A 25789-nucleotide genomic window follows, 5' to 3' on the forward strand; every position below is an offset into this window, starting at 1 on the left:
GCCGGTTTCTGGCAGTAAAAGGTGCCGTCCACGACCTGGTGAGCTCGTCATGCACCTCCGGGAAGAAAGGCACCGGGGGGGGGGTGGGGGGGGGGGGCTGAGAACCAGCGCAAGCCCCCGAGAAACCAATCATCCAGGCTTGAGGGCTCGGGAAGCGGTGGAGGTTTCCACTCGAGCCCGACCCTTTCGGCGGCCCGGGTAAGCATAGCTGTCATCTCCGGATCTGATTCAGGCTTTGCCACCGTCCCGTAGGGCGGCAGCGCGGCCGAATCCTCATCGGACAGCTCTCCCTCCGATGCTGAGATCAACATCTGGTCGGGGGGAGGTCCACTGGATACCGCTGGTACGCTCTTTCAAAAGGGCCCAGCGCGTTCAATGGGTCGCTCCACTGGATCGGAGGAGCAAGAGGAGTGATGGTCCCCAGAGGGTTGGTTTCCTGTGGGGTTTGCCATCACTGTAACCCTCAAACCGCCCGCGCTACTGCTGGAAGTGGTTCTCGTCTGCCTTCCGCCAGAACGAGCCCCAGATCGCGGCAGAGGCAACGGGACTCCACCCCCTTGCGAGTAGCGGAGCCTGGTTCGCAGCTCCGAGATGGTCATCTTCCCGCAATGAGAACATGACTCATCCACGAAGGCCACCTCAGCGTGCTTAATGCCCAGACACGTGAGGCAGGTGTTTTAATAATAATAATAAAGTTTGAATGCATTTAAATGTGAAGTGTAAACAGGACCACAGTTTCAGTTGATTGCATCTGAGACACAATCACAATTCAGTGCATCTGACTAACAATAACTGACACTATCATGTTTCAGCACCTAAATCCTGGTTTATACTCACTTATTTACAAAGAGACCATTTTTCTTGTGCATATGGTGTTTTCCCAGTAAAATGATCAACTGTACTATATATTATACTTTTATAGTTTGTTGTTTATATAATAGAGGATTAATTATTTTAGCATTTATAGTATCTTTATTTTAATTTACTTTTTGTCTTTAACAATGTTGCCAAGGCTTTAGAATGGATCTGTTAATCATGAAGTTTCTGTTTATCTGAGCTGTAGATCCTGAACTGAGAGACTGAAGAGTGTCATTGTTCTCTACAGGTTGAGGGATTGTGGAGTCACAGATGAAGGTTTTGCTGCTCTGGCTTCAGCTCTGAGATCAAACCCCTCACACCTGAGAAAACTGGATCTGTCATTTAATAAACTAGGAGCGTCAGGAGTGAAGCTGCTCTCTGATCTACTGAAGGATCCTCACTGTAAACTGGAGATACTCTGGTACTGAGATCAATCCCCTCACACCTGAGAAAACTGGATCTGTCATTTAATAAACTAGGAGCGTCAGGAGTGAAGCTGCTCTCTGATCTACTGAAGGATCCTCACTGTAAACTGGAGATACTCTGGTAAGATTATATAAATCTGTCAGCATCCTCCTAAATTTTGCTCCTTTGTTGATCATGAACAAAATGAAAACCAAAACTGTGTCGTAAAGAAAGTGTCCTGTCAGTTAATTGAAAGGGATGCTGTTTTAATCTTCATTACATTCTTTCCAAAGTGTTTGACACAATTTTAAAATACTATAAGATATTATAGGGTGAGTGGATGATCTAAAAACAGCTGCTTTATATCATAAAGATGTGTGTTGATGATTTGGGGTATTTACAAAAGAATTAAACAGTTCTGATATTTCCTATGATATTGAAACTAACCTCCTCAAAACACATGTAGAAGCAGGTCTGAACTGAGAGATGTTGCTGTGTTTGGCTGAGCACTCATTGAGTAGCTCGCCAGTGTGTTAGATTTCTCCATTACATAAAATAAATACGTTTGACCAAAATTTTTTTGGCAAAATAATTTATTAGTTAATTTAAGGTAGGATTGTAGCACAGTTCTTCAGTTGTGATGTTAACTTTCAGTCTTCAAAGAATCTTAAATCCTTATAAAACTTGGTTTATACATCTGTAAATTGGCTTGGTGTGAAAAATCATGCATTTTTTTTTTTAAACAATGCATTAACACACGTTAGACTGCACCCCAAAAACACAATCAAGCCTAAAAAAAAAACATCCCTTAAATATAAAGTTGCCAAGGCTTCAGACTGGATCTGTTAATCATGAAGTTGCTGCTGATCTGAGCTGTAGATCCTGAACTGAGAGACTGAAGAGTGTCATTGTTCTCTACAGGTTGAGTTATTGTGGAGTCACAGATGAAGGTTGTGCTGCTCTGGCTTCAGCTCTGAGATCAAACCCCTCACACCTGAAATATCTGCATCTGTCTGGAAATAAACTAGGAGCGTCAGGAGTGAAGCTGCTCTCTGATCTACTGAAGGATCCTCACTGTAAACTGGAGAAACTCTGGTAAATCATCTCTCTGGATCAAACACACACACACTGGTACTCACAAATAAATATGTACAAATAGTTTATAGTTGTAGTTCTGACAAGGATGTAGAATCATCTGTAGAGTTTTATCCACGTCAGAAAATGTACCAAGTGTAGACAGAGATGAACCTTTAGTACATGTTTGTTAGTTAATGTTTTGATGGATTAGTTTTGATTAGTACATACCTGAACACATCATTAGTTCATAATAAAGTAATATTTAATTTAGGTATTAGTACATTAGGTACATTAGTATTAGGTATTACGTAAAAGTCATTATTGTTTTTATTGCTAATTATTAAACATTGCAAACTTTCTGGAGTGACAACCGTATTTAAATCATATTTAAATTTTAAATCTGAATCAGAAATTGTGATGACTGCCACAGTGATAACATAGCAATGGATGGGACAAATAATAATAATAATAATAATAGTAATAATAATAAAATCTGATGTCAATAGATCTCGGAGTGTAAATGTTGATTAATAGACTTATCATTTGTTCTATATGAGGTTTCATTTGACCTTTTTAAAACAATGTTACTTAAGTGAAACGTATTTGAAGGCTACATACTGTTTTAAAGTATTAATTAATTATTATTAGCTTAATTATACTGATTTAATATACTTAATACTTTTTTATTTTCACATATGGTATTGGTGGACAACTAAAATGTTGGTACTGTGACAAGATTAATTTTTAGTATTATGAGAGTCAGATTGTGATTTCAAAATTGTGAATTGAACCTTTAATAGTTACACCCTTAATATTTTTTTCCCCATTATGAAATATACATAAAAATACATTTTTCAAACATCATATGAGGACAGGAGAAGGCTCATTAATATTCACAAGAAAAGCAATTTGCTCGTCTGCGGCCCTACACTTGAAAAATGAACAGAAATGATAAAGGCTCACACTCAGCTATGTAGGAAATATGTTTCCTTGTTTCAGTATGTTTTCACATCATACAGATGTGTTGAAGATTTTAGGGTTCTCATGTAAAGAAAAAAAACATACTTGTTTATGATATTGAAATGAACTGTCAATCAGAAGCGGGTCTGAACCTTAGACTGGATCTGTTAATCATGAAGTTTCTGTAGATCCTGAACTGAGAGACTGAAGAGTGTCATTGTTCTCTACAGGTTGTGGGATTGTGGAGTCACAGATGAAGGTTGTGCTGCTCTGGCTTCAGCTCTGAGATCAAACCCCTCACACCTGAGAGTACTGCATCTGTCATTTAATAAACTAAGAGACTCAGATGTGAAGCTGCTCTCTGATCTGAAGGATGATCCACATTATAAACTGGAGACACTTGAGTGAGTAGTGATGTTAAAAATGTTTGATTTTTAAATTAAAGTTAATATAGTTTCTTCTTCTTAGGTTACTTTCTTGGTAATTGTGACTAACATGTTTAATAAGAGTTTGATTCTCTTTATAGTTTAGCATCTTGATGCTTCTTTTTTATTTCACAATAATACAGTATTTCACTAGTGAAAAATAAATATACTTGTATTTGAAATACGTTTATTTCATGCTAAGTATAGTACAAATTAATTCACATATTTATCTACTTAATAAAAGCACCCTGCTGTTGTACTTTTAGGATACTAAACTGAATTGGAAGTTAATTCTGCAAGACAGACTTTTCAGGAAAAGAGATTGACTAAAAATGAGCTCCTAAAACTTACTGCTAGATTCTGGAAGATGAATTCTTCAAACAGTGGCACAAGAGGATGTGATGCTCCTTCAAGAGTCACTCTCAATTTATCTGTCCATAAAACCTATAAAAATAGTCTTCATGTATTTCACAACATTTCAGCATGTGATTCTTATTAAGTGAGGGTCATATTTTAGGAAAGTTGCAGTTCTGGAAAATGCTGGCGCTGGAGACTGAATGCTTCCTGATGGTTTCACACCTAATTCTTCACATTAATTCCTAATTATTTTGCAGTTAACGTGTCTTTTCTTCTCCACCTGTTTTTTCTGACCCCGCTGACCCACTGAGCATTTCACTGTCCAATGGTCACGCCTTAACTTTGCAATTTCTGTATTGCATTAGTTTTGAATATTTCTCATGGGGATTTAATAATTTTTGACTTTTCAGTCTGAGTTAAACCTCTTTTTTGGCTCATTTTATCTGTAAAAGAAAACCTGCTAATAATTCTGCACACCTGAATATAAGGAGTTTTTAACTTCCAGTCTTCATGGACAATTATATATCACTCATAAATGATTAAATACCTAATTAATAGTAGTTATTAAGATTGATGTGGTTTGGAATTGGTCAAATGTGCTTGGAAAAAACATATGATCAGAATATCAACGTGCCTAATAATTATGCACGCACTTTATAGTCATTGTTTTTTATATCTGAAATTATTAAATTAAATATTTTGAGAGAATGTCAATTTTAATGGAACGATGGTAACTATTTATAATTACTTTAATTGTCATAAATAAAACTGTGACAGAAAGAGAACAAAATTATGGATAAGGGTCAAGGGTCATCATTTATGGTGGTTTGGATGCTAAATCAGAATCTGAATGCAAAAAGAGCTTTAATAATCGTACGTCACAGGGTTAGTTTATAAATCTGACTAATAATGCAAATAGTTTGTTTTAGTTGTTGTAAAGTGGATAATGCAGTAATGTGACACACATTTGCTTGTGTTTTACTTTCAGCTTCTAGATGTTAGTCTGACCTTCTCTGATCGCTGATGGTGAATAAAGAGCCGCTACAGACAGACATCACATTCAACAGAATCAACAGACACACACCCACAGTGATCATCACACACACGTGTTTGTGCAGCTTTACAGAATCATGCAATTCATGATTAGAAATCCGACGAGGAAAACTTCTGCTTTTTCCTCTGAAGTGACTTTTGTACTGGTGCCACATTTACATAATAATATTGCCAGTTTTTGTGACAGTATGTGTATTTTCTGTTCAATTCGTATTACAGTAACTCAATGTAAAAAAAAAGAACTGACAAAAACAAGAGATTATTATTAATTAATTACATAATGGTTTCCTGTAGTGTTTTTCCTGGGACATATTTCATTAGGATTTAGTAACTTTAACAAAAGCCATGAATAGAAGGCAACCAATTTCCATTAAAATACATAGTTTCCATTAAAAACAATACAACTTTCATTATAACCAGTAAAACCATTAAAAATTATGTGGTGATTTCTATTGTTTTTTTGTTGTTGTTTGTTAGTTTTTTTCAGCAGAGGACTGAAATAAAAGCATTACTGTACTGAACTAAAATACTTGAAATCTACATAAAAGGAGCAGAATGCAAAATGTATAATATGACAATAATAAATATAAACCTAGAGTCTAGAAACCTGAAACAACAGATTTCTTCCATTTGATTATTTGTGTGTGTGTGTGTGTGTCAAGTCAAGTCACCTTTATTTATATAGCACTTTTAACAATACAGATTGTGTCAAAGCAACTGAACAGCATTAATTAGGAAAATAGTGTGTCCGTAATAAATAGCAGTGAACATTCGGACTAGGGGTGTCCTGGGATCTTACTGTAGTGCTATAGGCCACATGCTCTATCCACAAGTTTCCTACACCCCATGAGGCCTTGCGTCAAAAGTGGGAGCGTCTTCCGGTTCGGAGTAAACAAGCGGGACAGTTGACAGTCAGTCATTCAAGATTTAGCGATCCAAACTTGCTAACGATGTGGGAACACAACTTCAACGAACTTAAAAAGGGTGAAATAACAGTACCTTTAGCCTCCGTGGGAGATGGTTGGGAGGATGACGTGGGAGGCCTCGTATCACTGCGGTCAAGCCTTGAAAATCTTGAAAATCAAGCAAGCCACACTTTTTTTTTGGCTGCTAATCACACAATTACGGTATGGGTGCTGGGAGCGGTCAAAATGGATGTAAAGACGCTGTTATAACGGCGTTTCCTTTATACTTTTGCTGATATTTTCAATAAATTGCTGTTCACGGTGACCCAAAATATGTCTGCATAAAACATAATTTAACCCCAAAAAGACCATATAGCGACATCAGAATATTTATCTATTGCTATTTTCCATCATGACATAAATGATACAATTTCAGCATTTGTTTTAAATTTTTTTATGATTTGAACATTGATTTAATGTTTGTGAATGCATTATTTTTTGTGAATCCATAAAACAATTATTTTATGAATGTGTATTTACCCAGTTATAAATAGATATTCAATCGATATTGAATATCTAATATTTAAATTTACAAAATTAAATATTCGACTCTCTGGTAAAGATGTATTTTTGTTGCATAAAAATAGGATTTTGAAGAAGAATTTGGTGATTAACCAATCAAATTAGTAATTTCACAGCCAGAGACGCAGGATCATACAGAGTTCTGAACCCTGAAGGAGAAATCTTGATCATAGTGACAGTCACAGGTGAGAGAAACTCAGTGGATGTTTAGAAATATTATGTTTAAAAAGATAATTAATACTAAACTGTGACACTAACCTTTCAATATTCTGTACAGAAACAAAGCAAAAACTGGACGAAACTGATAAAGACAAAACTGATGGCACTAAATATCGTAGTGAGTAAAACAGGAGGCACCGAGAGCTTTACACAAATCTTAAACAGTGAATTTTTAAAATTTGCCTTTTTAATAAAATAAGTGCTTTCTCCCTACTTTTCCCTTCCAGCTGTAGGCTACTGGAGTTTGGCAGCTGCACTGACTGTGTTTCTGCTGGCTCTGATTCTGACTGCTGTCACGTTACACAAGCGTCTGCACAGAGGTTACCTGCTGGGTGTCACTCGAGGAGGAAAAGAGAGAGACCCAGAAGCACTGAGGGCCCATAATGATGACTGGAGGGCCCGGCGGAGCCTGATTAAACTGTACAGGTGTGCAGGACATTTGTGACGTCACTGCTTAAGGCTGGAATTCCCCACACGACTTGAACATATTTTTAACACTGTAAACATCACACATTTAACAACTTTATAAACTGTTGCGGCCAAATGTAACTTTAGAAAACATGCCAACAAAACTGGCCTTAAAGGGTTGTCTATGGTTTTCTTTTTGACTAAAGAGGTCCTGACTGAACTGCATCTGCATTTAGTATTTATGTAAAGCGGGCTGGTAATTAAAGATGACCAATCCTAACTGATTAGCTAAGAATGATTGTTTCTACTGATAATCCACTGATAATCCAAAACAAAAACTTGTGGTATTGATACGCAAAAATGGACTTTGGCGTGTATATGCCACGCGATGGGTAGGATTAGGGTTGTGGGGTAGATGCATATCATATGTACGCGTAAACTGCGTATAATATGCACGCCAAACATGTGCGTATCATATGCACGCCAAGACCCTGTTGAGTTCCTCCGTCCCCTCGGCAGCCAGACGTGGCGGAGCGTCCGGTGCCAGGCCTTCACTCGCTGAATCCTCGAGAACAATTCCAGACCGGCCATAAAACATGCAAATGGAACATAAAGGGAGACAAAGGAAACTTCTCCCGCTCAAAAAAATTCACGCCTGGTATTGGCTATTCCACCCAAAGTTGGGGGGTGAATAGAAACCCTCAAAAGGCATTAGCCCAAAATGATCTTTGCTCAAAAACCTCTTCTTTTGGGACGACACACTACGACTCTACTCTTGAGTTTGTTTTCCGGCAGTTTTTATCTTCAAGTAACTTTGATTCGCTGTGGACTTTTCCTATCTTCAGAAGAACCAGAAGTGAACGTCCAGCTCACTCCTAGAGAACTCATCAAAGATCTCTGTTGTCTACCGCATCAGAACTCTTGTTCAGCAATCAAAGCCAATGCAAGTAACCGTTTACAACTATTTAAATGCGTGTTTAAGCTTGATCCCCTCTAAGGTGATTTTTGATTCTTTGATGATTCTCATTAGGTTGTGTTTAAGATTGATGTAAAATACTGCCATTCTTTTACTCTTCTCTCTCTTTTCCTTACTTTGCTTCATTCTGTATATATGTGTTTTGCTTAGTTAGTTATATGTTAGATATAGTTTCATTTATTAAATCCCTTATATTCACAATCGATTGCCTCTGTTTGCTGCTCACAATTCGAAGTCAATGAATGTTTTGAACCCTTGCTACATATGCTAAATTACTGCTAGCACTGCATAAAGAAGGAAAGTTATTCTTCCTTGACCAGGAAAATAATCTTTATTTGAATTGATAAATGATTATATTGTCTGCTCGGTGGACGGACAGATCAAATAATTGTAATATTGATTCTGCTAAAGTTAATTTTAAGATCTAAACTAAATATTTATTATTAATCATAACCAGTTATAATTAGTCATAAATATTTCCCTTTTGAGCTGATTTACTACATCCTGAACTGAGAGACTGAAGAGTGTCATTGTTCTCTACAGGTTGAAGGATTGTGGAGTCACAGATGAAAGTTGTGCTGCTCTGGCTTCAGCTCTGAGATCAAACCCCTCACACCTGAGATATCTGAATCTGTCTGGAAATAAACTAGGAGCATCAGGAGTGAAGCTGCTCTCTGATCTGAAGGACGATCCACATTATAAACTGAAGACGCTTGAGTGAGTAGTGATGATTAAAAATGTTTAAATTAAAGTTAATATAGTTTCTTCTTAGGTTACTTTCTTGGTAGTTTTGACTAACATGTTTAATAAGATTTTGATTCTGTTTATAGTTTAATATCTTGACGTTTCTTTTTTATTTCACAATAATACAGTATTTCACTAGTGAAAAATAAATACACTTGTATATGAAATACATTTATTTCATGCTAAGTATAGTACAAATTAATTCACGTATTTATTCACTTAATAAAAGCACCCTGTAATTGTACTTTTAGGATACTAAACTGAATTGGAAGTTAATTCTGCAAGACAGACTTTTCAGGAAAAGAGATTGACTAAAAATGAGCTCCTAAAACTTACTGCTAGATTCTGGAAGATGAATTCTTCAAACAGTGGTACAACAGAATGTCAATTTAAATGGAAAGATGGTAACTATTTATAATTACTTTAATTGTCATAAATAAAACTGTGATATAATATATATAAATAAAATTGAATGAATAGAATAAAATTATTGATAAGGGTCAAGGGTCATCATTTATGGTGGTTTGGATGCAGAATCAGAATCTGAATGCAAAAAGAGCTTTAAAATCGTACGTCACAGGGTTAGTTTATAAATCTGACTAATAATGCAAATAGTTTGTTTTAGTTGTTGTAAAGTGGATAATGCAGTAATGTGACACACATTTGCTTGTGTTTTACTTTCAGCTTTAAGATGTTAGTCTGACCTTCTCTGATCGCTGATGGTGAATAAAGAGCCGCTACAGACAGACATCACATTCAACAGAATCAACAGACACACACCCACAGTGATCATCACACACACGTGTTTGTGCAGCTTTACAGAATCATGCAATTCATGATTAGAAATCAGACGAGGAAAACTTCTGCTTTTTCCTCTGAAGTGACTTTTGTACTGGTGCCACATTTACATAATAATATTGCTAGTTTTTGTGACAGTATGTGTATTTTCTGTTCAATTCTTCTTACAGTAACTCTGTCAGGGTTCTGTCACTTCAGTCTAGTGTAATTCATGGTTTTGTGACAGAGCCCTGACACTCGCGTCATGTCATTGTTTTCATGTGAGCGTGCGGCTTCGAGTGTGCTCGAGCCGTGCGCTCTCGTCTGCGTGTACTGTTTCATGTTGGAGCGTGGTGTTCAGATCCCGGCACTCATGTCTTGAGTTTCGGTTTCGTGTCGGGGTCCGGACACTCGCGCTCCATGTTCTGTCTGTTGTGGGAGCGTGCGGTCTCGAGTTCGCTCGGCCGTGCGCTCTTCTGTCCACGTGTGTTGTGTTTTGTGAAGCACGCGGTTTGTGTTCAGCCGCGTGCTTTTCTTGTTGTCTTGTGTGAACACGTGGCTTATGAGTTTTCTCATTAGCTGCGTGTTCGTGTCTCTTGTTCTAGCACATGGCTTGTGATTTGTTTTGCTGGCCATGTGCTTGTGTTTTGTTTTGTGTGAGCACATGGCTTTTTGTCTTTGATTCGGTGTGCCATGTGCTCATGTCAATTGTCTTGACCCCTCCCATCTTGTTACCTGATTATTAGTTAATTTGCCCCACATGTGCTCCCTCGTTACCCTCCTCATTTGCTCTCCATTTATTCTCCTTGTGTTTGCAGTCCTGCGTCCGTTCGTTGTCGTTATTTCCCCCTGGATGTCATCGTCAATCCCTGGATGTGTCCAGATCCTGCCTTGCCTTGCCTTGCCTTGCCTTGCCTTGTCTTGCCTTGTCTTGCCTTGCCTTGCCTTGCCAGCCTGTTTTTCCCCCTCGGGGTAGTTTTTGTTGTTTGTTTTGTTTTATTTTAAAATAAAGCCCATTTTCTGCTATACTGAGTCCTCGCTCCATCCCTCTACCCGGAAACCCTGACAAACTCAATGTAAAAAAAAAAAAGAAAAGAAAAAAGTACATCAGGTTAAAATGTATAAAACATTTATACCTTGGTAAAGTATAAAAAACACAATCTCTACACTCTGAAAGTAAAGTTAATTGATTTTGTACAGTTTGTATCATCTTTATTCTAAATAAATTGTCATGACATTTCAGTTTTGATGTGTCAGGATTAAGCAAAAGCTTACAGACGTCTACGAGATCTCGCATGACTGATACACATTAGACGTACAACCGAAATAAATAGTAAATAAAGGCATAATAAATTGAAATATGAAAAAAACATTAAATGTATTAAGATAGAAGCAGGGACGGACTGGGAGGAAAAAATGGCCCTGGATTTTCTCCCAAAAAGACTCATCACAACTACAAACAGCCTCTGCTATCTCACAATATTACAGCAATCTGATCGCAATTATGGAAAAATAACATCACAAAACCCACAGTGACCCTGCTGACAAAAACAATAGAGACCATCACAGAAATTTGAATGATTTTCACTACAAATACCATTACAAACATTACAAACCATCAACTTTTAACCATTAAACCCATTAAATAATGGTTTCCTGAAGTGTTTTTTTGGGACATATTACATTAGGATTTAGTGGCTTTAAAGGGATAGTTCACCCAAAAATTAAAATGTGGTGCTTATCTGCTTACACCCAAGGCATCCAAGATGTAGGTGATTTTGTTTCTTCAGTGGAACACAAACGAAGATGTTTAACTCAAACCGTTGCAGTCTGTCAGTCTTATAATGGAAGTGGATGGGAATCACGGCTTTGAGAGTCAAAAAAACATACACAAAACCAAATTAAACCCTGCGGCTCGTGACGATACATTGATGTGTAAAGACACAAAATGACCGGTCTGTGCAAGAAACTAAACAGTATTTATATAGTTTTTTACCTCTGATTTTCACAGCAATGTCTGAGCTGTCCTGAGCGCATCCTCAACAGCAGGTGCCTGACTTCTTCTTCTTCTTCTTGCTTTACGGTGGATCGCAGACTTATAATTTAATTTAGTCAGTTGTATTTACTTTTGCTAAAGACGAATACATCAAGAAGCAATTTCTGAAGAAGAGAGTGTCATACTAAGGGACCCAAATTGTATGGGGCCCTGAACCCAGTAAAGCCACCGGTTACTTATGCTTTCAGAAGCAACAGGATTCTGTCAACATATTTCTGCAGCTTATGTTTAATTTACAAAACATATGAGCATTTGCACTGCAGCCGTACACCAGCACTCACAGTTAAAGTGATCTAGACTGGTTACTGAAGGATTACCAATCATAAATCATCAACTAGCTATTATTGTTACTTTTGATTTCATCAACTATTGTTTGAAAATAAAAAAAAAGAAAGTATTCACAGTAAAAAAATTTTTTATCATGCATATCTATGCCAAACTGAGAATGAAGACTGTGCATGCATCTATATTTTGTATTATTTTCTTTTTACATATTACTGTGTATATTTAATATGGCCTTTGCATGAGTCTTAAGCTTCTCATAGTGTCTTTATCATCTGCAAGAGAGTTTCTCCTTTCCACTGTTGCTTTTGTCTGTTTAATAGAGCATTTGCATTGCTGCTTTGAAAGAATGTATTGAGAAAAGCTAAAGAAATTAAACCACTTTTTAAAGAAACATTTTTGTTGATATTGTTTTGATTGTATTTTTGTAAGAATTAAAAATCAGGTTTTCTGCGAGTCTTTAAACAGTCTTACATTTAGTTGCATTAAATTGAAGGCCATTAAAAGTCTTAAATGGTACAAGAAAGCCTTAATTATGATTTCAAGAGGTCTTAAATTTGATGACGGAAAGACAAGAAATGTGATATGATGTGTGTGTTTTATCTGTTAAACGTTTGATGTCTGACCAAAAGTCATGCATGAGATTGATTCATTTAATTTTGAGTTATTATAATTATAGTTCTGTTTTGTTTTGTGTAAAACTAAACCTGCCAAGGAAACAAATAAACATGTTTACAAATGAATGTATCCATTAATGTGATGAATATTGATAGCAGCCAGTTTTTTCACTGAAACAGGTTTTTGACAGAATAACAGCTCGAGGATTTAACTCTGGCAAGTGAAGAAGTTAAGACAAAATTATTATTTTTCATTTACAGTTATTTTTACAGTGCTTTTCTATTACGATATTAGGGATTATTTTCTTAGGTCTACTACTACAGCTTCTGCTAATAATGTTAATATAAAGAAGAAAATAAAGTTATGTTAAAATAAAGACTGAGTGTCTATGCATATTGAGAGTTCATGAAACAATACTATAGTAATTTATAGCAAATACTACAGTGTTTATGAACCATACTATAGTAAAGTACTTCAATTAATTTGTTGTGGTAATTCTATAGTTGCCGTGGTAACATAACAACTACAGTAATATAAACAAATTACTTTACCCAATACTGTACTAAGTTTTCTACAACTATAGGGTATATTATACTACAATACACTACAGTTTACTATAGTAAAAACTAAAGTATACTACAGTATCTATTACAGTTTATCAGTTCACTAGAGTTAATACTACAGTATGCTGTAGCATTCATTAACAAAGTGTTGTAAATACTCTAATATATACAGTATAATACACTTTACTATAGTATGGTTCAAAACACTAGTATTTACTATAAATTACTATAGTATTGTTTCATGTGGGTGGTGTTGGGGAATTATGGATATCACAAATGGTGTGTAGTGAGTGATAAATGTTTAGTTAAGCTGTAAAAGAGAAACATCTGTTTAAAATGTTTATTGCATTTAAAATAATATGGTTATGTGCTTGTTAATTCCTTAATGGGATTAAAACTAGGAGTTAAGATTAGGCTACAAGGAGAAAACAAACATTTACCAATTTGATTGACAACCTAAACAGCCAATGTAAAAAGGGTGCTGGAATAGTGATATTTCATCATATCAGACGCAGCAACTTTATACGAAGTTTTACTTAAATTTCGCAAAATGTGCAGTGGTTTACAAACTTTTAACACCAGAACAAAAGACCCACGCAGAAGTTTTACCATGTGAGTGTTCATGATGTAAAATATTAACCCAGCCTCAGTGTTTTTATTAAACTAGTGGTGTGTTTATGTTGAACTGTGAGAGATGCGGAAGTGAACATGTTTTCGATGAAAACTGATTATGATAATAACGGTGATTATGATTTTAATTAGTGCTGTTATTAATATAAGTTCAGAAAGACTAACAATACACAAAAATGACTTACAAGATGAACATTTCTGAACTCAGACAAAAGTAAGAATAATCAGCTGGAATATACACGCAATCTCATACAGTAGTGGTTTTGGATCCTGCATAATTTAATTTTCACAAATAATAGATCATGGCCCAAACCAGTAACCTTAAACTTTAATCTTTAAGGCATTTCTGATGATAATTATTGGAGAAACTCTGCCATCAGTTCACAGTTGTGGAATCACTAGAATATAATGTCTTGAGCAAAAAGAAAAGCTGACTAAAATAACTCTTAACAGAGAATAAACAGTATTTAATACCATACATGTATTTTTTTTATTATTAATACTTTATATTGAATGATTCTGTATTTGCAGGAACCTCCGCTATATCTGTGTCAGGAAAAAAGGGAGGAAACATCACACTATCATGTGAATTTGAGTCCAGAGAGATTTCTGATATTAGTTTAATCAGTCGGTCAGAAAACATCCCTGTCTGTGAGACTGAAGAATGCAGTGGACGAGTATTTAAACAAGGAAACTGTGACGTCGTCTTCAAGGATCTGAGCTTCAGTGATGCTGGGAAATACTTTATGAGAGTCTATTACAATAATGATCAGACAAAGCTGAGGCGACAAATCAGGACGTACCAACTTCATATTCATGGTAAAGTCAAAACTGGTCAAACTACCAGCATCTGCTTTCTGGATTTCCTTTAATAATTGTGTGATAACCATCTAACCAGCAGACACTCTGAACGGGACACTAATATTCAGATTAATCTGAATATTGGCTGATTTTATCCACTGATAAATTATTACATTTGTTCCCCCGGTCTTACATATATGCTTATGCTGTTTCTCCTCAGATGAGGTTTCTGTGAAAGCAGGTGAGGAGCACAAGTTAGATGTTCTTTCTAATGCTAATCAAGTTGTGCACTGGACCAGAAACAAAACAAGTTGGAGGGAGGTTTGGAGCAGAAGCAGCGGAGCTCAGAGCGATCAACTGACCGACACTGATGGGACTCTGAGCATTAAAGAGTTTACAGCCAATGATGCAGGAACATACAGAGTTCTGGACTATGAAGGAGAAATCTTGATCACAGTGACAGTCACAGGTGAGATGAAAACACTTGGATAGTGAAACGTCTTTAGCAAAAGTAAATACAATTGACTAAATTAAAATAACTCTCCTAGAATATTTTATGGTGACACTGATTACAGAAAATAAACACAGACACATGTATTTTTTTAGTATTGATACGTTGTATTGAATGAATCTGTGTTTGCAGGAGCCCCGCCTGTAGGAACCAGCACTATATCTGTGTCAGGAAAAAAGAGAGACAACGTCACACTGCCATGTCAATTTGAGACCAAAAAGATTTCTGATATTAGTTTAAACAATGGGTCAGAAAACATCCCTGTCTGTCAGACTGAAGAATGTAGTGGACGAGTATTTAAACAAGGAAACTGTGACGTCGTCTTCAAGGATCTGAGCTTCAGTGATGCTGGGAAATACTTTATGAGAGTCTATTACAATAATGATCAGACAAAGCTGAGGCGACAAATCAGGACGTACCAACTTCATATTCATGGTAAAGTCAAAACTGGTCAAACTACCAGCATCTGCTTTCTGGATTTCCTTTAATAATTGTGTGATAACCATCTAACCAGCAGACACTCTGAACGGGACACTAATATTCAGATTAATCTGAATATAGACTGATTTTATCCACTGATAAATGATTACATTTGTTCCCCAGTCTTACATATATGCTTATGCTGTTTCTCCTCAGATGAGGTTTCTGTGAAAGCAGGTGAGGAGCACAAGTTAGATGTTCTTTCTAATGCTAATCAAGTTGTGCACTGGACCAGAAACAAAACAAGTTGGAGGGAGGTTTGGAGCAGAAGCAGCGGAGCTCAGAGCGATCAACTGACCGACACTGATGGGACTCTGAGCATTAAAGAGTTTACAGCCAATGATGCAGGAACATACAGAGTTCTGGACTATGAAGGAGAAATCTTGATCACAGTGACAGTCACAGGTGAGAGAAGCTCAGTGGATATGTGGAAATATTATTTGTATAATAAGTGGACAGCTGAGGTTTATTCATCACGATTTGAACAGCAAATTGATGCTAAACTGTGATTAACCTTTTGATATCCTCTACAGAATCAGACACAGAATCAAAGGGAAAACACTACAACACAGATGATGACAAAACTGATAACACAAGACAACACTGTAAGTAAATCAAGAGGCATTGAGAGCTTCATTAAATCTTTAAACAGTCCGGTTTAAAAAGAAAAAACAAACATTAAAATGTGTTCTCTTCCCACCTTCCCCTTCTAGCTGTTGGGTTTTGGATTATGATTGTTGGATTGACTATAGTTCTGCTGGTTCTGGCTTTGATTATTCTTCCTGTCATCAAGAAGCAGAGAGATTCATACTAAGGGACCCAAATTGTATGGGGCCCTGAACCCAGTGAAGCCACCGGTTACTTATGCCTTCAGAAGCAACAGGATTCTGTCAACATATTTCTGCAGCGCGTTTAATTTACAAAAGTGCGTTTAATTTACAAAACATATGAGTATTTGCACTGCAGCCGTACACCAGCATTGTGTTAAACTGGATCTATATTTAGTTAAAGTGATCTATGGACTGGTAACTGAAGGATTACAATCATACATCATCAAATTATCATAAATCATCAACTAGGAATTATTGTTACTTTTAAATTAATCAACTATTGTTTCTAAAAAAAAAAAGAAAAAAGAAAAAAAAGTTCACAGTAAAAAAAGAAAATGTTATCATGCATATCTATGACAAAATGAGAATGAAGACTGTGCATGCATATATATTTTGTATTAATTTATTTTTACATATTACTGTGTATATTTAATATGGCCTTTGCAAGAGTCTTAAGCTTCTCATAGTGTCTTTATCATCTGCAAGAGAGTTTCTCCTTTCCACTGTTGCTTTTGTCTGTTTAATAGAGCATTTGCATTGCTGCTTTAAAAGAATGTATTGAGAAAAGCTAAACAAATTAAACCACTTTTTTAAGAAACATTTTTGTTGATATTGTTTTGATTGTATTTTTGTAAGAATTAAATATCAGGGTTTCTGCAGGTCCTTAAAAAGTCTTACATTTAGTTGCATTAAATTGAAGGCCATTAAAAGTCTTAAATGGTACAAGAAAGCCTTAATTATGATTTCAAGAGGTCTTAAATTTGATGACGGAAAGACAAGAAATGCGATATGCGATATGATGTGTGTGTTTTATCTGTTAAACATTTGATGTCTGACCAAAAGACATGCATGAGATTGATTCATTTAATTCTGTGTTATTATAATTATAGTTCTGTTTTGTTTTGTGTAAAACTAAACCTGCCAAGGAAACAAATAAACATGTTTACAAATGAATGTATCCATTAATGTGATGAATATTGATAGCAGCCAGTTACACATTATTTTCACTGAAACAGGTTTTTGACAGAATAACAGCTCGAGGATTTAACTCTGGCAAGTGAAGAAGTTAAGACAAAATTATTATTTTTCATTTACAGTTATTTTTACAGTGCTTTTCTATTACGATATTAGGGATTATTTTCTTAGGTCTACTACTACAGCTTCTGCTAATAACGTTAATATAAAGAAGAAAATAAAGTTATGTTAATCCAGTTAACTAAAATATTTGTGGTGACCTTGATTACAGAGAATAAACAGAAACACATCTATTGATATTTAGTATTAAATGAACTGTCTGTATTTGCAGGAACCCCGCGTGCAGGAACTAAACTTCTACATGTGACAGGAAAAAAGGGAGACAGCCTCATCCTGCCGTGTGAATTTGAGGCCAGACAGATTTCTCATTATCATGTAAGCAGTTGGTCAAAAATGATCTATGTTTGTCAGAATGAAGAATGTGAGAGTGAAAATGGCCGAGTATTTAAGCAAGGAAACTGTAACGTCGTCATCAAGGATCTGAGCTTCAGTGACGCTGGGAAATATGTTTTGAGAGTCTATTACAATAATGCTCAGTCAATGCTGGAGCGACTAACCCTGGAGTACTATCTTCATATTCAGGGTAAAGTCAAAACTCATTAAAGCATCAGCATGTGGCTTCTGCTTTTCCTAACAACAGTGTAATAATGTTGGTATTGCATGCAGGGCTGTTACGTCCCCTGGTGATAGAGGTATGAGGAAGACGTACATACTACAATGTAAACACAAACCTATAATTTTGGTCTCTGGGGAGTACTGGGGGAGAATGACACAAGGACAACCGACATAAGTGGTTCACTTTATTTACAAAAGGGAATATAATTTACACAAATGAAAACACACCAACCAAAATCCTTATTTACAGCTATATACAAAGAAAGGAAAAATAAGGCTAATTTGGAAAGCCTTGGAGAAGAAAATGAGCAGTGCTAAACAAACGAAAATAACAAAAGCAGAACATTCACTAACTAATTCCCCACCCTCTAAACTAACTGAAAACAAAACCAGAAAATAAAGAAATATTTGGCATTCAACATGCCATACCTAAAGCTTCACTAACTAACAAAACTTACACGAGGTTGCACACGCTCCTTTCTCTAGTGTGTCTAACAGAAGTCATTCTATGTGTTTGCACAATGTAAGTCACGTGACATACTTCCCTTTCCTTTATCTCCGGGCTGGTGAAGTTTATGTCAGACAAGACGTTCTCTGTGTCGAGCACAACAAGCAAGCAAGCAAGCAAGCGAACCACCACAAAAAAAACCGCATCAAACAAACTGGCACGGCCAACAAACACTCCAAGCTCCTCCTCTTCAGTTCTCCGTCTTTTATCTTGAACCAGTTGATGATTGGATGTTTCACGAGATGATGATAATCATGATGGACACATTACCCGACCAATCACAGCACCTAGAAACAGAGAAACAGCGGAGAGCGGGAAAACAGGAAGAAATAACAAGGGGAGAAATACAGCAACCAGTAACAAAAGGGGAGGGAACAACAATCCGAGCACGTAACAAGGGCCATAACCAAAGACATAAAGATTGACAGGTCCCATCTAATAATCAGATTATTTAAATTCAATACAGACTTTCAAATGGCTGATTTTTTAAATAATTACATTTTGTCCCCTAATATGTGTCTCGATTGATTCCACCATATCAATAATGATGAAGGATGAACTGTCTGTCTGTTTCTCCTCAGATGAGATTTCTGTGAAAGTCGGTGAGGAGCTGAAGTTGGATGTTCTGTTGACCAATACTAAAAAAGTGGTGCATCAGAACAAAATCAGCAAAGAGTGGACGGTGGTCTGGAAGAGAAGAGGTGGGGTCAGGAGCGATCGACTGATTGTCAGAGATGGAAACCTGACCATTAATGAGTTTAAGGCCAGAGATGCAGGAACATACAGAGTTCTGGACTTTGATGATGAAATCTTGATCACAATGACAGTCACAGGTGAGAGAAGCTCAGTGGATGTTTAGAAATATGATTCTTAAAGTGTACCGCTGAGGTTTATTCATCATGAGTTAAACAGCAAATTAATAATAAACTGTATTGATATCCTCTACAGGATCCAGTACAGACTCAAAGGAAAACCACACAGATGATGACAAAACTGATGACACTGAACGAGTTCGTAAGTAAAACAGTAATAAGGGATTCACTTTTTGCCAAAACTTTTGTGGTCACAGATCAAAAAACATTTAAAAGTATATCACACAAAACCAGGGGCGTGAAGTAACAAATTACAAATACTCTGTAATTAAGTCGATTTTATCAGAAAATTTAAAGAGTTTTTAAGTAGTTTAGAAATTGTGTACTTTTACTTAAGTACATTGTAAGTGATGGAACTGTATTACTCCACTATTTTCCCTCCATTTGTGGTCGTTGCATCTTGTTTTCATTTTTTTTTATCCATCAACATGATTGGCTAGTAATCGGTCTTGTGACTTACGCCACGTCAAATCATGCATAGAAAACTTGAAGTGAAATGAAAATGATTCCATAATTTATTCACCCTCAATATCTATATTTAAAACTTTATGAACTGTTATCACTGGCTTCCACGCCTTCAACTGCCTCACCGCCTTCACAAGAGAGTAAAGTTACGACAGAAGAGTGACCTCTGACTCAATGTGGGACGTAGGCATAGCAGAAGCTTAGCTTCACTACACCTGCTTATTTTTAAAGAGTCATGAAAATCAGCAGCAGTTAGAGTTCACCACAGTTTTGAAAAACACTATGAAAAGCTGCTGAGTGGAGGGAGAAGAGGGGAGACAGACAGTTTTATTTCAGTCTCATTGAGTTGAAAAAGCATAAATGTTTGCCTTAAATGCACACTGCAATTTTCCATTATATGCATCAAAATGAACCTGGCCAAAAAAAAAAAAAAGTTGCCATTTGGATTTAAATAAGCCATTAGTGAAGAGTCTAGGTTTGGATCATTATTGGCGTGTTTAATGTGTTTCTGGCATGTTGTATGTTTAGCACCAATTCTGTTAACCTGATGCAATGTGTAGCTTTTCATTTCTCAAAAAAAGTATTGCAAGACATACCAATAATGATTAAATCCTATACTATTTGCTTATTTAAATCCAGACTTTTTTTTTTGTCCAGGCAGTGTATATGGTTTTGTAAGCTCACCATAAATTCACCAAATACAGTACATACATACATACAGTATCCTGTGACAGCTATAATGTAATGCACAAATAAATGCACAGTCATTTGCATTCGTACTGTACAATTGAATATATATGTGTTTTTATTAGTTGTTAGACTGGTTATATGGCTGTAAATCTGGTTATACTCGCTCACAGTGTGGATGACTCACATTTGTGTCAAAGAGTCAAGATCTACGAAAAATAACTTATGTGACACAGAAGCTCATACAAAGCAAACACAACAACTCATTTTGACCCATTACTTCATCTCTCACTTATTTTATGCAGTCTCACTGTTTGAATCATCTTGTCATAGGATAAGGACACGCAGTCAACCCAGGTGGTGAAAAAAAAGCTTAAAATTAACTTATCTCATACAGTTAAAACTAATGGATGGTATCATTGTCTTCTATGATTTTCAACACACATAACACTGTTAACATCTCAGAAGATATGGGGTTTCCTGACCCTTTAAATACATTTTAAAATGTTTGATTCACACTTTTTTTTTTGCTCTTCAATTTTGCATTAGTTTTTTAGTTTTGTGCAATATATATTTACATATGTTTTTACATTTGGGATTATTTCGTTAACTGTGACTGCAATACTTTTGCTGGGAAATTAATCATCACATCACAATCACATACAGATAATTTAAACCGTGAGTTTAAAAAAGAAGAACAAAAATGGTTTTCTCTTCCCACCTTCCCTCTTTCAGCTGTAAGGCATTGGATTTTGATTGCTGGAATGTGTTTGTTTATGGTTCTGCTGGGTCTGTCTCTGATGATACTTGGTGTCAACAGAAAACCCCAGGAAAGTGGAACGTAGTTCCCCCAATGGATCCCAATGTAATAAACTGTAAAAGGGGCCCAGAACACCTACCATGGGTTTAGATTTGTTCCTTTATTCCAAATAAACAGATTATGATCCACAAATAAATGTAAAGTGATTCACAAAAATGGAACATATTAACAAATAAATAGAATAAGATCCTGAAATAAAAAAACAAAATTCATAAATGTTTAAATTATTTTGACAAACACAACTCATTTTTGAATCAGTTAAATGGCTTTCTGTGCATTTGTGGATCGCTGCACGCATTTGTGGATTCTGAAACATTTCTAGCTTCAAATCCAAAAATATGTGGACTCCACCCATTAAGCCAATCAGATAACAGGCTCGTTGCACTGACCAGTTAAACCTAGGAAGTATAAGATCCATACAAATTGGTACAGTAAAATATTTTTAAAATGTGAATTTCGTTAGACCATTAGCCTGTGCATCAAACCAAGTCACAGTGTTACACAGTAATAACACAGTACAAACATACGAGTTTGTGCAATAGATGAAATTACTGTCACACAATAGCCAACAGCATTTCCCAGATCTTCATTCAAGCCATTTTAATGATGCATCTGCGTGGATCAACAAATTGAGTCATCTGAACAAACAATTTTACATCGAACAATATTGCACAAGTTAATAATTACCACAAAACATTTTGGGGTAATTATTAATAAAATATTACCATTGTTTTACGTTGTACTTGATTAATGTATGCTGCTGTTGTTGCCACTGTCTATGTTAGCTGTCATGGATCAGAGTTCATATTTTTACTGAATTAACATTTGTTGATCCTCACCATGTTTGAGAATCGTGTGCTGAGGTATATGTGCGTCTCAATGCAACTTTTGTATATAATACATTTGTCAGTAGAAATGTTTGCTTTTAGTTTTAAGAGGCAGAAAACTTCTCATATTATGTGGGCTTTTCCCACCCTGAGTGTAAAGCAAACTGATTGGCTGTAGCGAGGATATGCTGTGATTGGTCAGCGAAATGTGGCTGTTATCTGATTGGCTTGAGTAGACTGAGGGTGGAGTCACCTATATGTGGATTGTTCTGCACATCTTGATGCTAGAAATGTTTCGAAATCAACAATATGTGTAGTGATCCACTAATGCACAGAAAGTGAATCACAAATGAATGCCAGGCACGGTCGTGTTTGTTACATAAAAACATATATGTGAATATGTTTTTATTATTTGTTTAATTTTGTGAATCTCCTAACATATATATGTGCATCTCTTTCTATTTATTTGTGAATGTTTGATTTTTGTAAGTCTCTTTATATTTATTTGGAGTAAAGGAACAAATCTAATCCCATTCTAGTCACTGGTTACTTGTAATTTGTCAACAGATCTGCAAAGGATTCTGTCAACATATGTCTGCAATATTGTTTGTTTACATCATTTGCATCAATGCCTTTCTGTTCAGCACTGTAAAGCTGCAATCTGCATGACACTAGTCAACAACTGAAGTGGATCATAAAAGTTAATCAGAGTTGTACTAAGACAAGAACGCTTTTAGGTTTCAGGACAACTTTGATGAAAGTTTTTAATCCACTTCAAATGTTGACTAGTGTATAATCTTTATGGTATAATCTGTATTGTATCTGTAAAGTATGAAGTATTTTAAATATGTAAAATATTTTTCTCGGTGCTGTTGTTTGTTGATATGTATTTTCATATGAATTAAGTATATTTCCCCCCTATGTTCATAAAAATCAAGTTTTTGTATAATATGATGAAATATGAAGAGAACATTTAAAAAGTTCATGTCTGCTGCATTTACTTCCAATCTAAACAGCCTCTTTGTGACGCTGCATGACGGATTAAGACATCTGCTTGTGCACAATTGAGGTGGCTCAGAGCAGATATTATGTTAGAACCATTAAAGGGGTCATATGACATTGCTAAAAAGAACATTATTTCGTGTACTTGGTGTAATGCAATGTGTTTGTGGTTTAAGGTTAAAAAAACACATTTTCCACATACTGTACATTATTGTTTCTCCTCTATGCCCCACCTTTCTGAAACGCATCGATTTTTACAAAGCTCATCAGTCTGAAAAGCGAGGTGTGCTCTGATTGGCCAGATATCCAGTGCGTTGTGATTGGCCGAATGCCTCAAGTGTATGCCGAGATCTGAGAATCCTGCAGCATGACGTATGAGGGGAACACCAATATTACAGCACAGCGTCACACAAGCCATGATACAAGATTACAGAAACTAAGCAACTGAAATCAATGTCTTCCTCAGATGTAATGTTAGTTATGTACATCAGCGTCGGGTAAAACACATTATAATCTCCTTTGCAGTAGAGAAAGCTGCTTACATGTAGTCTACATGGGGAAACGAGTAACAGCGAAGATGTTGACTTACATGTAAACACAATCAGCTTTTTCGCATATTGATACTGACCCTGATAATCATAACTTCTACTTACCGCTTGCTCCATTTCTGTAAATCAGTTTTTGTGAATGAATGACTTAATCCACCTGTAGCTTTGGTCTTCATCAACAGCCGCTTGCGCCACCTGCTGGTGAGCGACTGACAGCAGCTAGAGATCATGCATCGGTGCTCTACTGCTATTCCTGCAGCTGTGCAATGGCGGATTGTCTGCTGAATTTGAACCACTGAATTTGTGGAAGCGAATTTGGAAAGTGAAATAAAATGGACTGAAATTTGCCTGTTGAATATTATACATCGTATTTTTAAACAGTTTGCATATTTGGGAAGTGAATTCTGGAAGGTGAATATATAATTTTTAATTATGAAAATGTGTGTGAAATATTTTGAATTGAAATATTCATAGCTTAAATAAACAACTATGGTAAATTTCAGGACCTAAAAATGCAAGCCCTGAAAATACAAGGCATTAAAATGCAAACACTGTTCATACAATGCATTATTTCTTCAGTTAGTGCAATTCAACATGCTTTTTGTTTCAATTTTTAATTTATTTCCATAATAGCACTAAAAGTGGTTCATTGGCTTGTAATTCTAGAGGTCCATTTTAAGTGTCATATAGCACCTATCTTTAAAAGGTGCTATGCAGTATCTTTGTCAAATGCTGCTATGTGGAACCATGAGAGGAACCCCATTCTACACGTTGCTATTCATTAGCCACTCAATTGAACTGGAATGGCTCAAACCAAAACAGACCTTTTCAGAACCTGTTGTTTCATATTGGCCATGGATCCTCAAATCTGGCTTGCAAAAGATCCACTTTCCTGCAGAGTTTAGCTCTAACCCTAATCAAACACACCTGAGCATGCAAATCAAAGTCTTCAGGATCATTAGAAAATCACAGGTGGTTGAGTTTGATCAAAGTTGGAGCTAAACTCTGCAGGAAAGTGGATCTCACAAGCCAGATTTGAGGATCCCTGATATAGACAGATATGCTTTTCAGAGGCCAAGTCCTCCTGATTCTGAAGCTGAGAGTGAGATAAAGGTCAGGGCCCGTATGTATAAAACTTCTCAGAAATGCTCTTAAGAATAGTCTTAAGCTTTGACTTAAGTGTCAAAAAATTCTTAGTAAAAAGTAGGAATTTTCTAAGAGTAGGAGAGTTTTAGAAAGAAGCTAAAAGCAACTTTCAGTAAAGTAAAGTCTGTAGTCTTTGATCGCTGGTTTGACATGTTCACCGACAGCCGATTAATGGCCGTTGCGATCAAATTTGACCTCAGACGAAATTCTGGCATTGTCAGAAGATCTGGCGCTTAGACCTGCAGTGTGACTTCTCCTATGACAAACGTCAAACTGTCTTCGTTTTTTGAGACAAGCCATGATCAGAGTTAATGCTAGAGATTTCTTCTAACCGCATAAACTCCGGCGCTCTCGTCCTCCGCTCACGGAATTCATCTGATATGTTGCTTTTCCTATGATAAACACCGGTTGCGCTGCTGTTTTCATGTGGGTGTGAAGTGCTGCTTGCACTATTCTTCTTAAATACGCCGGTATTGCTGCCATTCATATACTTTTCATGATAGCCAAAATGTCAGCATCGCGTGTAATGGCAAGCTCACACTACAGGATTGAAAGACTAGCCCAATCACTGTGTTGCTCACACTACGCAACAGTATTTCTTCTCATCTGTCGTCGTTTTGTCATAGCTGCGTGCATACTCCACAACACAACGCTAACGAGGTGCACACACCCTCAGCGAAAATACGTTTTCTCACATAAATTCCAGAGAAATTACAGCGATTACAGGCCATACCTTCAAGCATGGAC

General features: G+C 36.3%; 1 protein-coding gene across 1 annotated transcript in view; it reads left to right on the plus strand.

The window, feature by feature from the left end:
• LOC107553362 (NACHT, LRR and PYD domains-containing protein 12-like) overlaps nucleotides 1-25789 on the plus strand; it is a 117199-nt gene that overhangs the window by 45062 nt on the left and 46348 nt on the right. The window contains exons 9-11 of the mRNA XM_016235569.1: nucleotides 1106-1279; nucleotides 2185-2358; nucleotides 8769-8942. Coding sequence (XP_016091055.1) covers nucleotides 1106-1279; nucleotides 2185-2358; nucleotides 8769-8942 — 522 coding nt within the window. The remainder of the gene's footprint in view (nucleotides 1-1105; nucleotides 1280-2184; nucleotides 2359-8768; nucleotides 8943-25789) is intronic.

The sequence above is a fragment of the Sinocyclocheilus grahami genome, unplaced genomic scaffold (genome assembly GCF_001515645.1).
Source record: "Sinocyclocheilus grahami isolate Dianchi unplaced genomic scaffold, SAMN03320097.WGS_v1.1 scaffold471.1, whole genome shotgun sequence".
Taxonomy (NCBI): Eukaryota; Metazoa; Chordata; class Actinopteri; order Cypriniformes; family Cyprinidae; genus Sinocyclocheilus; species Sinocyclocheilus grahami.